Genomic DNA, 15,878 nt, shown 5'->3' on the forward strand with positions numbered 1-15,878 from the left:
TTGATCCAAACAGCAACTGATGTTTGTGCATTTGGATGCACTTTGCAAACCACCGTCTCATCTCCTGCTCGACTACGCAAACCGGTTCTGTCGAGTTGAATAAAAATCAGGCTGTAAAACCCCCTTTTCCAATAAACCCTGAAACCATCCTTTTTGAGGAAGTGCAACCAAATGGGTTTGACAGTCCATACACAAGGGATGCAGCAGATGACCATGACCAGATATTCTCCCTTGATTCCCTGTAATTAATCTTTCCATCTATTATGACCTACAAAGCAAATTCCACATTCTCCCAACAATTTTTAGCTAGGATCTTCCAAACCGTGAGATTCATGGGCCATGTCGCATGCAAGCCTGTGTATAATGTGCAAAAATGTGCATGCATTTCCAACATTTCCTACCACAATTAATATTTCCAATTAGAAAATACTGTGATCAGTTACATCATTTTTGTGCCTTCGAATACAACCATAAATTCCCACAAAATTCAACTAGAGATCTGCATCAGTAGCTAAATTCACTTGGATGTGCTCGCCGTAGCCTCTGGAGAAGACTATCATGACAAAATTTCAGGGCACACTAGCAGAATGAATTAGTTATATTTTTGCAAGATTACAATATATTACAAAAGGCCCCTGTCATCTCCGATTATGAACAAATGCCACCTTCGAGAAGCACCATCCCATCCTTCCAATCATCTTGTTGGCTAGCTAGACCAGCCACCGTACACATTCTGCAGGAGCTGCATCCCCAACAGCGCCCCGTCCACTGTCATCTCTGACTGTAAACACCACCATCAAGAAGCATCACTCGGCGCTTTCAATCATCATCCGACAGGCAAACAATGTCCACAGCTGCTTGGGGGCGAGCAGTAGATGCACCAGCAGTGCCCCGTCCACTGCCAGTTGATGGGTTTGATGGGAGCAATGTGTCGAATGATAAGCTCAGGTCAGATAGGTTTTGTAAGTTTGCCCCGGAGCGGCGATCAAAGTCCATGAGTAGCTCAACTGCTGATAAAGAGTTGTGAAAAGCTGGCAATGCACCAGAACTGTCGCGCAAGTGGGTCCCACTGAACACTCCTGAAGGAACAGATTGGGGGACATGTGGAAGCTGTGGGGGTTGGGGTGGTGCAGTGACAGAATTAGCAATAGATTGCTGACTCGGCATCCCGCTGGTAGGAGGCAGATGACTGGACATTGAAACGGACGTAGGCCTAAAGGGCTGGAGGTGTGGGGCTGGGGCCCGCAGTTCGGTGCTGAGTTGGATGTTGACTCGAGGAGAAACTGTAGGGCTGAAGTGGGGTGCAGTAGCTGAATTGCTTGAGAAAAGTGCAGAAGGGCGGTGGACGACCTGTACAGGTGGGGCTGACGGATGGAGGGGCCTCTGTGCAGTTTGTGGCGAGGATTGCATGGGAAACTGCTGGATGCCGGAAGTAGAAGGCAGCACTGAGAAATGAGAAACAAGGTCAGCGAACCACCTAGAAGAGGAAAATATGGAGGTTCTCTCTTGCAAGGACACCTCCATACAAATCCAACGGTTAGCACAAAATTTCCAGATTTGGTGCACTGCATTCAAATTGGACTCACATGGCATTACAGTCCATGATCCAAGCTATTTAACGGGGGTGGCTCCCCCAATTGATCAGCCACATTGTCCCAACCTTACTGATATGATGATCCAACTGTCAGATCCATGATATAAAGATGAACGTATGAGAAATGTCTCAGCAACAATCAGAATTGAAAGGAGAAAGGTCCACTAATCAGATAGGTGGGTCATCCAAACTATGCAATTTGGAAAATGGTCCATCCACAGTGGACCCATCCTTTCAGCCATCTGGATCATGACTGCTGTTCATGTCTACACTTTGAGGCAATGCACCAGTAATTGAACTGCTATGTTGCGCTCAGGTTAGATTATCCCTAAATTAAGATGGATACTTGAAAGGAAAAACAAAAAAGAAAATCATGCTTCTCCCTATCAAAATTATTTAGATCCTTAAACCAACCTATACTACCTACAAAAGGGGAATGATAGGATGGTGCCAGGCCTTACAATATTGGCTTCACATTTAATGTACCTCAAATCCTAAATGCCTAAACAATGAAGCCCACTGTAGATCTGTCATCATCATCTAAGCCTAATCCCAATTAATTGGGGTAGGCTACATGAATCCTGTTCCACCGTTCTATTCCATAAAGGACCACCCACTGTAGATTGGTCATATCCCCAAATCGAGTTGACTAGACAATTTTACGCTCTTATTAGTTGGACATTTGTTTGTCGAATTTAGACAGTTTGCTGCTTTTAATTTGAACCGTTCATTGGTCGACCAGTTAGGATCGTACTTCCCATGTAAGTTGGGAACCACTGTTTGCACAACTCAAGAGTCAAGGTACATGCCATGTGTACAGTCGGGAAGCCTTCTCGGTACCATTTTTAAAAAGAGAACAGCAATTTTATTCGAGAGCTCGGAAAACATGAGAAAAGAATAAAACCCAAGAACATGTAATCAAAGGGATGCAAAAAGAGGGCCAGCCGAAGCTGCCTTTGTATGCACATCCCAACACAAGTAGTTCTGACTTTTCTGATGAACTCATCCACACCCTCACATTCATTCCGAAAACAGCACCCGTTCCTAGATCCCCAAATGACCCAAAACACAGCCATAATAATCAATCTCCATATAGCTTTACTGGATTTGCCAACTCCTCCATGCCACGCCCATAACAAATCCTCCACTAACTTGCGCCTCACCCACTCAGTGTGAAGCAAGTTTAGGAAATAATCCTAAACTCTAGCAACAAATGGGCAATGAGTAAAGAGTTGATCAATCAACTCCTCATTATTCATGCACATCAGACATTGGGAAGAATTCTCTTTCGACCCATAGGCCAAACAAAGACCGCCACCCGAGGAGCTCCATAGAACCAATAATGGAACAGATGAGGTGGACCCTAGTGAGACAACTAAAAAATGAGGCTGAAAAACAACCTAACAGAGAACTTTCCAGAGCAGTGCCTCGACCATGGGATTTAATATTCTTCTTGAATCGCAGGTTTGGCATTCTTTAGAAAGCCCAAAAGACCAGCAAACTTGACTATCTCCTCATCCGACATGTTCCTCTGACAAGGAGGATACCACACTACCAACCCCCCATCTATAGATAAACAATCTGCCACAAACAAATTGATCAGAAGTAAGACGAGCAACCCTCGGGAACAGATCCTGGAGCACATTATCGCACACCAAACATCCACGTAGAAAGAAATACAATGCTCGTTTCCAAGCACGAAGGAAATGCCCCTACGAACCAGATGCTCAATAGCCACTACTACTTTCCAGACGCTAGAGGCTCTATAAAGAAAAACTTTTCACGAGCCAACCACCCTTCTGCGTACCATACTCGGAAGCTAACAAATCCCTCCAAAGTCTACCCACTTCTAAACCAAATCTGTATATCCACTTCGCAAGAAGAGTTGTACTCACAAAGAGTTGATGTGTTATCTCAAGTCTATTTTTCGTGTAAAAGACCAAGTAAAGTGGAGGGTTAGTTCAACCCAGATCAACTTGCACACCTCGTCCCACCAAAGGTGATGAAACATCCTCCCTCGCTAGTGCTTTTCCATAAGAAATCTCTTATTAGCTTTTCAAGCTTATCCAACACCAATTTAAGACATTTAAACAAAGACGTGAAATACATATTGGAGAAAGCCGCCTTGATAAGAGTCAAACACCCTCCCAAGGAAAGATATCAGCACTTCCAAGAAGCCAATTTCCTCTTGGTCCTCTGAATCACCATGTCCCAAATGTGTTTTGGCCGGTTTTCCAACGCAAAGAGGCAACCCTAGATACGTCGACGAGAAGGAACCGAACTGACATCCGAACACACACGCAAAACAGCTAAGATCATCATCCCCAACATGTAGTCCCAACATTTCAGATAGATACATTGATCTTCAACCACGACACCGTTTCAAAACACACCATAATTTTCCGAAGATTGCCCATTGATTCCACTTCCGCCTCGCAGAACAACAACATATCATCCGCATACTGGAGATGGCTAACATGACCCATGTCACCTACAACCTTAAAACCCACTAAAAAGCCCATTCTCATCACATTTCCAAAGCATCATGCTAAGCGCCTCTCTAATAATAACAAACAAGTAAGGAGAAAAAGGATCCCCTTGCCTGAGGCCTCTTGATGCTTTGAAAAACCCTTTAGGTGATTCGTTAACCAAAATAGAAAAGGATGTGGATTGCACACATGATCTGATCTACTCGCTCCACTTCTGGCCACATCCTAGTCTAACATGCATATAATCTAAAAACACGCAGTCCATGTGATCATAAGCCATTTCAATATCCAACTTGCAGACTAACCCACTTCTCCTCTCCCTATGCCTAGTGTCAATACATTCATGAGCTATAAGAGAATTGTCCAAAATCTCTCTACCCGCCACAAAAGCACCCTAATTTACCGAGACAACCTTTGAGAGAACCTCCCAGAATTTGGAAGTAAGGATCTTAGCCAAGATTTTCTAAGGGCCCCCTATGAGGCAAATGCCGCAAATCAGTCTGAAATCTTTCAATTGCTTGGCCCCTTCCACTTTGGAAATAAGGGCAATGAAAGAACCCTGAAGCTCACTTGAGAGACGACTTCACTCCGAAAATTCCACAACAAAATCCATAACATCCTTTTTCACGATATGCCAAAACTTCTAAAAAAAGATCATAGAAAATCTGTCAGGGCCCAGGGCAAGCAAAGAGGCATCCCCAAAAGACAACTGACAAAACTCGAGATTATCCAACCTAGACCTCCCCCATTACTCGTGCCAACCCACCCATTCAGAAAATCTTAACGTGCTTTTAAATACCCCGCCTCCCTAGACGTTTCATAGGAAAATCATGCAATGTTAAAATCCCCACCAACACACCAAGAGGCCTTCCACCTCTGCCTGATACTTTCTAATTCCTCTCATAATAGTGACCATGCACAGCAAAAAACACCCACTGGAATTTGGATGAGATCTCTCGCAACAAAATAGAAACAGAAAAAATTTAAGAAAAAAGAATTAATCTTTCTCCAAATGTCAGAGTTGCAAGCAACAAAAATCCCCATGTTGCCCCAACAACACCACAACCACACAATATTTGTATTTAACCCACAAACAAAATCGAGCATACCTCTATCAATAACCTAAAGCTTGGATACCATGATGATATCTACCTTTGATTTTCTACGCACTTTCTTGAATTGAGCCCTCCTGGCTTTGCAACCCAGGCCTCTCACATTCCAAGATATAATTATCATTGATAGCCACCTTTGCCCGATCTCACCCTCTTGCTCCACTTGCTCTCACCGCAGAATCATAATTGATGGAGCACTTGAGTCTCAGAAGCTCCCTCCAGCCCTTGGGAGATTTCTTGGGCTTCAAAGTCTACAATTTCAGCTAACGCTGAGCTCCTCTGGCTTGAACAAACTAGAAGAACATGTAGACATCCTAGGCCAAACAAAAATTGCTTTTCTGAAATCGAACATTTTCTCTCATATAACTCGAAATCCACAACAACCATTTCCCAATCAACCACACAAATGGGTGTTCATCATTCCCCATTTTCTTGGCATAAAAAGGAGTGACAAACAAAGCTTCTAACGAATCACCTTCAGAGGATTCACCAGTCAGTATCATCTCCCCTTCCTCTAGCTCGACTGCTTCTTGAGATGCCACGATTTTAATCCCACCTCCATTACTCTGTCTGCCCATTGGTAAACTGGAACCAAACCCACCTAATTGCCGACCCCATCCTGGACAAAGCTTGTAGGAGAGATCTCCCTAGAGGGCAGGGAATTGTTGCCATTGTCAAAGGACTTGGACAAAGCTCGCAAGAGAGATCTCCCCGAAGGGTAGGGAATTGTTGCCATTGTCAAAGGACTTGAGCCTCGTCTAAGCTTCTTCGCACAAAACAACTACTAGGAAATCCCTCTTTAAAACAAAGGGAGATATCTACTTATGATATATAAGGACTGGTTGTTTGTCACACGTGAGAACTTGAAGCGCACGAGGCAATGAAATATAATAAGTGTCACACGTGAGAACTTGAAGCGCACGAAGCAATGAAATATAATAAGTCACATGTGCCAACGACAAGACAACAGCTAGTGACCTCGGCTTAGCTTCCACGTGACTCTCTCTCTCTCTCTCTCTCTCTCTCTCTCTCTCTCTCTCTCTCTCTCTCTCTCTGAATCCATTATCAGCTAATCATCACCCAAACATTTTCCACCATCCATTTCAAAATGCGATTGTGACAATCGAGACGAGGAATCTAAATCCTCCTCCTCATGACATGAGTCCCAACCCAAGAATCCATCAAGGAAAAAGAGGTTCGCTTCGATGTCGAAAGACAAGCTCAGATAATGCTCAGGCACCAAATTCCTTTGTTGCCCAGGCTCGGGAGGGAGTAACAGGTGTTCGATGCTCCATTGCCCAGGCTCGGAAAGGAGTAACAGGTATTTGATGCTCCCGTTGCATACTCATTGTCACACGCGCATCAAGGTTTGAGCTTGTCACACCTACCCCATTTCCTCCTATCACCTTCTCACATGAAGACCTCCCAGCTTCCAAAGGAGAAAGATGATCATGCTTCATCATCTGCAACTCGCCAGAATCCATGGCTATCCAGCACCCTTCCAATCTCCCGCGACTTCCAAATTTCCCCCCAATGAAGCAGAAACCTGCCATTCTCCTCCCTCTGGACCGACATCACCACTCGTTTCTCCCCTATTGTCATGGAAACGAAATTACGAAACCCCATCCCATTCTTCCACCTCACGCAGATACTGTCCGCTACCACCGGCTCCTTGTTCTCTGTCAATGGGTTGATATCAACAACCTCGCCAAACGAGAAGCTATCACGAAGAAGAAATCCTAAAACCAAAATTCCAGTGTGACTCCCCAAACCAGATACCACGCTTCTTCCTTTTCGAAAATGGGAGTATTCCTCCCACCTGCGGATCTGAGCTATCAGCCCGTCCCTGTGTAAAGCCCCAACCATAAACAAGCGATCCACATGCACCTTGCGGCTCAAACAAATCCACACCTCATTGAATCCGATCGATTTAATAGAGTACGTATTTGTTGCCAATCTACAGCATTCATCCAACCATTTCTTGATTTGTGGGATGGTTGTCTTCCTTTGTGACAATGACCATTGTTCAGAGTATCCTTGATCTTATCCGTATCTCCAGCTCGGCGATACCAATAACACTGGTATTAGAAACTCCCAGTATCTGCGATGTATCTCTAAGCATCACCAATGTATCAATATCGCCAATATTTTTTACTACATAAATTTCAGGTGTCGCTTTGTGGTGTTGCTTCTACCACCAATGTATCAATATCACCAATATATTGCTAATATTTTCAATTGTGTAAATTCTAAGTATCGCTTGTATTGCCAGTGTATTGATGATATTTCGATAATATCGACGATATATTGATATTGTAAAAATTGTTTATTAAAAATTTTTTTAAAAAAAAAAAAAAAAAAAAAACTACATTTTTTTAATAAGCGCATATGGTTGTATGCATTGTTCAAATTGTCGACGATGATATCAATAATATTGCGACATTATCATTATCGCAACATGGGCGATATTGAGACCTCTTTCATTTCCTTTTGGTTGTCAATGATTTCTTTGTAAAATATCATGTCGTCAATATTTTGGAATATCGATGGATGTTTGGGTGGATAGATGGGATTTATGGGATGGTTGGAATGATTTCTTATGACAGCACATGCTTTTAGGCTGCCATTAAATGGAAACTTATTATGCATACATTCTTTTTGTAATTTTTTTATTTCTAAATATGAAAATGTGTATTTTAGCATCTTCTGAAGTTACACCAAAAATTTTCGCCATTTTCCCCATGTTTCCCTGCATTTTCGGTTATTGGGGATAATATCGACGATATCGATATTGTTTTTGTATCCCCGGCTGGTGATACTTGTAGCAATACCGATACTTCGAACACTGACTATGATTAAAGAGGGATTGCAACAATTCCTAGGACTTGTCTATCACTCCCTTGGCTTTAATAGTATCCCCGGGAAGTTCTCGAACCGTAGAGATCTCCCTATTCAGCCTCAAATATGAAGATCCCTTAATTTTCTTCCCGACATTGCTTTCCCCTCATTTCTCAAGTTGGGACCAAACGAGCTCTCTGCACCATGAGCTTCTTCCACCCGAACCTTTCGCCACAAAACATCTTCATCGCTTGAACCAACTCCTCCTCCGAGTTCCATACGGACGAAAGCAAAGCCCCGATAAGCAACCGTGAATATATCTCTAGATAGCACCCCCTCCATCATTGCACCCGCTCTCCCGAACACCCTAAAAATTAATTTGATAGCCACCCTCCAGGAAACCTTCGACGTAGAGTTGGATGCTTAGACAAGTTCGACTTCATGCCCCCTCTTCTCCGCCTCCGATTCCTTCCCCCAAACACCTTAAAAAATTAATCGGCAGCCACCCCTCCAAGAAACCTTCAACGTGGAGAATTGGATGCTCAAATAAGTTCAACTTCATGCCCCACCCCCCCGCAAATGCTCAGCACTGTAGTGTGGTATAATGTCTATTGTCAAATTTAGATAATTTTCTGCTTTTATTTTTCAACATTCTTTGGAATGTCCACCAGTCAGCAGGTTATGATCGTACTTCTTTTTTCCATGTAAGTTGGAAACCTCTATTTGGACAGATCAAAATCGAGGTAGATGCCATGTGTAAAGTCGGGAAGCCTTCCTAGCACCATAGTGTGGTATGATGCCAACACCCTAAACTAGCACCCTATGAAAAGATACGTAAACAGGCAAGACAGATGGTGCCAGTGGTTGAAGCTACAATTCTACAAAGTGTGAAAGGGAAGCAGCAGCAGATTCAGGTGCACTTTAATTTGCCAAAGTCCAATTTTCTGTCCGACGACTTTGCTTTAATTTCAGCATTTCTCAAGGACCTTGTCGTGAAAGCCCCAGATACAAAGCAAGGTATTAAAAAACGGTTACGTAAAATGGTGGGAACTGTTACATGTTAAGGCTGACACAGTATTTAAAATAAAATAAAATAAAATAAATAAATAAATAAATAAAAGAGGCGGTAATGGCCACTACAGCCCTTATTGTAAGGGTAATTATAGTGACTGCTACGGCCACTGTTACCGTTAATGAAGACCTTGATACAGAGGATCCACACATGTGCACGTTTCTAAGATTATATGCATGCCTGAGCTCTAAGTTATGTATGAAGTACTGTCACTGCACACATGGCGAACATGTACAAGATCTGGAATGTTCATCAGTTGGGCCCTTACAATAGATGGACCATACCGAAAGAACCCCAAAAGTTGGATTATCCCAGCTACTGGCAAGAAAAAATTTTATGCATTGAAGGTCAATAGGTGGTTGGGATTTTTCTATACCTCTCTCAGCCTTTTGGCTAAGATCAAGTGTAGTATCTGTTCTTTCTAAAAAATAAAGGGAAAAAAAAAGGTGGATGAAATTTTTCTTTAACTTCCAAATCATAAACCTTGAAATTTCTCCAGCCTGCAGCTATGATTATCTGACATGCTGATTAGGATTATCCATGGTATCGTCCCATTGACGAATGATCTGCATTTTATACATGAGGGTCGTGCAAAAGTGTTGGTACCCAATCCTTTACCTTTTGCAGGACTGTAGCATCCTGGTGCATCAGAACACGAATCGTGTCCAGATGCAAAAACTTATACAAGATTCATGGCTCAAGACCCAGAGCATTGATCAGAACTGTCCTATCATGGATGGGTATTCCTCAAAAATATCCCATTTTAACCCCTTCGATCACTGGACCAGAAATAGAGGGTTATAAGAAAAATATAGCAGTCCAAAATAAATAAAATAAACATTAAATTGCTAGGTTCTTCCAATCTAGAAGACTATGGATTGGCCTCCACCTGCAGTGGGTCAGACAAGATCAATGATCTGGACCAATCAAACCATGGGGCCCACTTGTACTGATTGGATGCATCAGAACAGTATTCATGTATTCAACTTCCGTTTTCATCATGATTAAACTTGTATCAATTGGATTCTTAGACATTAAGATGATGCAGTGACTAGCACAGTGTCACTTGCACTTTTAGACAATAAGAATGCGAAAAAGGAAAAAGGAAAGGAAAAACAAGAAAAATCAGCTCTCAGAGGGGTCTCAAGGTGCTCGTACCTCGGCTTGGTTGCATCGACCTCAGCTTGACATCAATGCATTTCAACCTGAATGCCTCTGCCAACCTCTGGTTCATAGACACCTTGTACATGTATGTCTCAAGCTTCTTCATTCTCTCCGCAAATATCTTATCTGAATTCTGAACTAAACCATTGTACTTCCTACGCACCTCTTCAAGCTCTCTCTCGCAATCAGCTTTCAGCCGATTGTTCTATTCATTGAGCAGGAAAAGAAAACAAATGAAACATCCAAAGGCATAAGATTCATTAATAGTTGAGATATAAAACAGCATATCAAAAGACATTCAGAGAACACAAACCACATCTTCATGCATCTTGACGGTTTGCTCCTCTTCTCTGCGTAATCTTGACAGCTCGTTTTGAAGAGGGTCAAGGTAGAGCACTTGAGACCGCTGAGTTGTCATGGGAAAAGAATGTGGGGGCCGTATGGTGGATTCAAGTGGCATTCCAGCAACTCGAGGATCTAACACAGGCATTCCTCCATAAGGCAAGTCTGGGTAAATGGGCAACTGTGTGACAGACTGAGCGACCAAACGACTAAATTGATCAGTTTGTGGATGTAAAGCCTCATCCGGCTGCTGCAACGCGACTTCTGTTTGTTGGGAGGAATGGAGGCCTTCATGTCGTGGCTCACGTTCGCTTCCATTAGCAGCAGATGCATCCGGTTGAATTTGTTCGGTAAGAGGTACATCTGTAGATGTTGGAAGCTGTAGCCGCACAACAGGCTGCAGGACTGAGACACTATCATTACATTGCTCCACTAGTGGTGATGCTGGATCAGCAGTTTGTGGTGGTGAAACCTCAATTTGATGAGGAGAGTTCTGCCCTTCACAACTGGGTACGTGTTCCTGCTCCCCTCTGGAAGATATGGATGGTTGATTATGATCAACTGAGGGCACCTGGTCATGTCATAATAAGAATATACCATTAATTAGTTCTCTTTGAGAAAGGGGGAGAAAAAGTCTCGAGCATGTGGAGATGCCTGAACACAAACAAACAAGCAGACTTGCTTTACAGAGATTAGAGAAATGGAAGTATTCCCATGGGGTCATTAGATGAGACTAGCTAACATTTATTTTTAATGCAGACAGGAAGAATCTGTATGACTTAGAAATGCCGACATGCAAGGTGTAAAGAGTGATGTATCAAGACACATTGGGGCAGTTCTTATTACCCAAATATTAGTTGATATTTGCAAGTTCCATCACTCGAAATGATGTGACCCACCAATACACAACGTTTCCACTGACAGGAGCACTAACATGCACAACCCAAGGAGCGAAGGAAAGTAGTGCCATTGAGCAGTTGCCAGGCAAACCACAAGGACGAAGGTGTACAAATTTACCACCATCGGACCAAAGTGGAAACAATATGCTCAAGAAGAAGTTGCAGGGAAAAGCAAGGGACCCACCAGTAGATGCTTACAAAGAACACCACTCGCCAACAAATGCCCAACACTACACTTGAACCTAACTATTGCACATAATGGCAAACAGTTATGTTCTCTAGCATGCAATAACAGTCCCCACCCACAAGGAGAAGTTAGCAATGTCTCCAAAGCATTTAAATGACACATGTGACAGCCAATCATTGTCCAGACTGTACATTCATCCATACGGATATTAGCAAGCCATGTTGCAAAAATGACAACAAACATATGATCCTGACCATCCAATCACTAACACGATAATCGGACAGTCAAGATTGAGTAGAGAAAAATATAGGTGCAATGATCATCTTGAAACATCTATTCAACAGACTCCACCGAATTTTTCATGATTCTCGAGAAGCACTTTCATCAAATGATGCTAATCCAATCTATGATGTATAAAAAACCAACTTTTGTATAAAAACGATCATGGAACCAAAAAACAGTATCGTATCGACCACTACACCTGTATCGTATAAGTATCGGCTCCATACAATACACAATACGAGGCCACCTCAATACATAATAATAAAGAAACTTTCGACACCATTTACAGCTATTTGGATTATCAAAACAACAATTTCCAGTGGATTTCTAAGATCCAGACAATGTTCGAATTATTTCCGATATTATCGAAATATCTCTGATTTATCAATATCTCCAGCTCAATGATACCGATAACACTAGTAGTGATACCGATAACGCCGGTCGTATAAAAAATTCCAGGTATTAGCAATGTATCGCTAAGTATCGCCAACGTATCAATATCGCTAACGTAATCGCCAATATTTTCAACGATGTAAATTCTCGGTGTCGCTTGTATTGCCAATGCATCAATATCACCAATGTATCACCAAAATTTTTTACTATATAAATACTAGGTAATGCTTGTATCATAAGTGTATTGACGATATTTCAATAATATCACCAATGTATTGATATCATCAAAATTTTGTTTATTAGAAAAAAAATTATTTCATTTTTTCTTTTTCAGGGGCACATGGTTGTATGCAATGTTCAAAATATCGGTATCGCGTTACGTATCGCATTCTTGGGATACGGATACGTATCAGTTATCGCATGGGATATATCGGATGTATCGTGTAATGTATCGTTGTTGTTGGAAACATAGGGAAACATTGGGAAATTGGTTGAATTTTTCGATGAAACTTTGGTGATTGTTAAAAAAGACATCAATACACACTTATAAATCAAAACATTATAAAAAACAAGCACACATAATAGGTTTTCTTTGTACGGGGTCCTAATCTATGCGTTGTCTAACTGAATTGATGCAAGTATATTCAATGTCTACTCAAATAATTTATAAATGTAAAAAGACATGTGGAAACACAAGCAATACATTCAAAAGCAAAAGAAGAATCACTAGATTAGGTTACAGACATGTTTGATGTGATGTTTGAACACAAAAATTGCAAACAATTTGCGAGAAATTGGGAAATTTTGATTTTTTTTTTTCAATTTTTCACAACTCGGCCCATCTCCTCCAAATCTCGAAATTCAAGCTCCCAATCCATGATTTTTCATGCTTTAACAATTTGACATTAATTTAAAATTATTTACAAAAAATAAGAGCATCGAAATTCGAAAATGCTCACTAGATCGAACATGTGGGATATATCGCACTACTTGTGCATTTCGTATTGCACTACTAGGATACAAGATATATCGTGGGATATATCAGCCAATATCGTCGATATTTAAAATAGTGGTTGTATGTACTGTTCAATTTGTCATTGATAATATTAATAATATCTCGATATTATCGATATCGCAACACGAGCGATATTGAGACCACAATCTTTCATTTCCTTTCCAATTGTTGATGATTTCTTAGTGAAATATCATGTGTTGTTGATATTTTGCAATATCGATGGATGTTTGGATGGAAGGTTGGATGGTTAAATGGTCGGATGCTATGGTTGGACTGATTTCTTACAACAACACGTGCTTTTAAGGCCCTGTTAAATGGAAACTTGTTATGTATGCATTTTTTTACAAATTTTTTTTTTTTTTAATTTCTAAATATGCAAATATGTACATTTTAACATCTCCTGAAGTTTCACTGAAAATTCTACCATTTTTCCCACGTTTCCTCACATTTCAGCGACATCAATATTATTTCTGTATCCCTGGCCAACGAAACTTGTAGCGATACCGATACTTCAAACATTGGATCCAGCACTTGTTGCACAGCCACAAGCGCATTCAGATGATTACGAGGACGTGGAGGTTGACCAATCACAACCAACCAGATTTTCATTTTGGTGGTGAGGTGATTGGTGAATTTTTATTAATATTAGTGTTTTTTTAAATATATTATTAACATTTAAGGTAATTGGTAAGTACTAAGTATTTCTACAGTTACACTATTACATACACATTCTCCAAGCAAGCACGGTAGTGACTAGCGACTAGTGAGTTATGATACTTCTTGGACACTTAATAGTTAATACTTAATATTCCAATAGTTGATATATAATCATATTAGGCTATTAGCAATATATGATATAAATTTTTGACATATATCAACAGTTTATACAATAAATAAATAAACACCACAACTTATAGTAGGTCAACCCACCGAGACAACATTCTTCCGAAAGAATGGTCCGATACACCATTGAATACATGGTCAAAACATACAAACACACACACAAAATTTGATAGATTCTTGAATATCTCATTTTCCCCTATTTTTTGATATTTTTCCATATTGCTTCAAAAAAATAATATGGCCAATACGGCCCCAATACCGATACGCGACACCTATCATATCATTTTTCCACCAAACCGATACGGTGATCAATATCATCATTCAGAACCATGAAAACGATCAACATTCAAAAGGCTTGGATGCTTCCTAACCTTGCAATAATCGTAGGAAAAAAATTAACAGTCCATATCCCACCCATCATTTACGAGCTTCTAGGACATTGCCGGCATCCCCACTAAGGTGACGGACATTAGCATTTCCTTGCATATATATATTGTGGTAAGCGGAACAAGAATTGAGATGTAAGGTGATGAAATGACTCAACAGTAAAGAGAAGCAAGTCATGGGTATCTTCAAGTTGAGATGGACACGCCAAGCACGTCGCTGTGGTTATCAAATCAGACAGATTAAAAATTCCTAGTGACATGGAAGATCAAGTGAAGACCTTAGACTTCATGATAGCCAAACCAATTTAACTGGGCCTTCATCATCAACTACCATTGAAGCAGAAGAACAACTCAAGAGCAAGTTCTTTAAACCAAGAGGGGTCACCCGTTCATTCCATAGAAGTCCAAAACAGTACCTATTGATCATCGTCTGATTAGGTCCAAGGGTTCAGGTTGCAGGTACCCAATCAGACCCAATTTATTAAATCAGCCCAAAATATGGGCACATACGAGTCGCCTTGGGTACCCACTGATCCAGCTACCCATTGACACTCCCACAACCATACAACGTTATAGGCGCTATATACAAACCATATAATCTAGCTGAGGGGTTTGTACAGATTGTACACTAAAGCAGCCCATACAATTGGTATATAAGTATAGTGGGGATTCAAACTCTTTATTTAGTTCTTCATTATCTTTTACAGAAAATTTTAGGGGTAGATAAGTGCTAGGTTGTCCAATAGATATCAAAGGAAGGATCTAGAGACTTCTTTCTAGATCCTTCTACCCTTCCAGTTGAACCCATAAACAGGCCATCAAAACCATAGGTGTGAACTAAAATGCTTGATTATTTGAATGATTGAATGAAGTAATCTTCTTCAGCTTCCCATGATGGGATCATATGAGAGGAGAGAAGTTCCTGTAGAATCTAGTGGTCGTCCAGATTCCTTTAGCATGATTCTGTAGTGTTTTCTTTGTGGTGTGATTCCACATTTATCCCTCCCCTTCATTTTATTTTCTGTTGCAAGCAGAGTGAGCATCAATTTTGTGACAACATTTGGAGGATTGGGTCATCCACAAGGGGTACGTATTCAGTCTAATTAAATCCTAGTTTGATTCAATCATATAACACCAGTGTCTATGACCAATTTTCAAAGGAATTGGAAATGATGAAGGGAAAAAAAAAAGGGTCCAGCAATCTTGTCCTACCATCAGGCAGTGTTGGTCAAATTTCGATGGCTCCTCCCTCCACAACCTGG

General features: G+C 41.0%; 1 protein-coding gene and 1 pseudogene across 1 annotated transcript in view; one reads left to right on the plus strand and one right to left on the minus strand.

Moving 5' to 3' along the window:
- Nucleotides 1–380: 380 nt before the first annotated feature.
- The window catches only part of LOC131240366 (uncharacterized), a 100,204-nt gene continuing 84,706 nt past the window's right edge, over nt 381–15,878 (minus strand). The window contains exons 19-21 of the mRNA XM_058238544.1: nt 10,583–11,182; nt 10,264–10,474; nt 381–1,445 (exon numbers count right to left, since the gene is read on the minus strand). Of these exons, the coding sequence (XP_058094527.1) occupies nt 820–1,445; nt 10,264–10,474; nt 10,583–11,182 (1,437 nt within the window). The 3' untranslated portion in view covers nt 381–819. The remainder of the gene's footprint in view (nt 1,446–10,263; nt 10,475–10,582; nt 11,183–15,878) is intronic.
- Nucleotides 9,478–9,591, plus strand: LOC131241599 (U2 spliceosomal RNA; annotated as a pseudogene).

The sequence above is a fragment of the Magnolia sinica genome, chromosome 3 (genome assembly GCF_029962835.1).
Source record: "Magnolia sinica isolate HGM2019 chromosome 3, MsV1, whole genome shotgun sequence".
In the NCBI taxonomy this organism is placed as follows: Eukaryota; Viridiplantae; Streptophyta; class Magnoliopsida; order Magnoliales; family Magnoliaceae; genus Magnolia; species Magnolia sinica.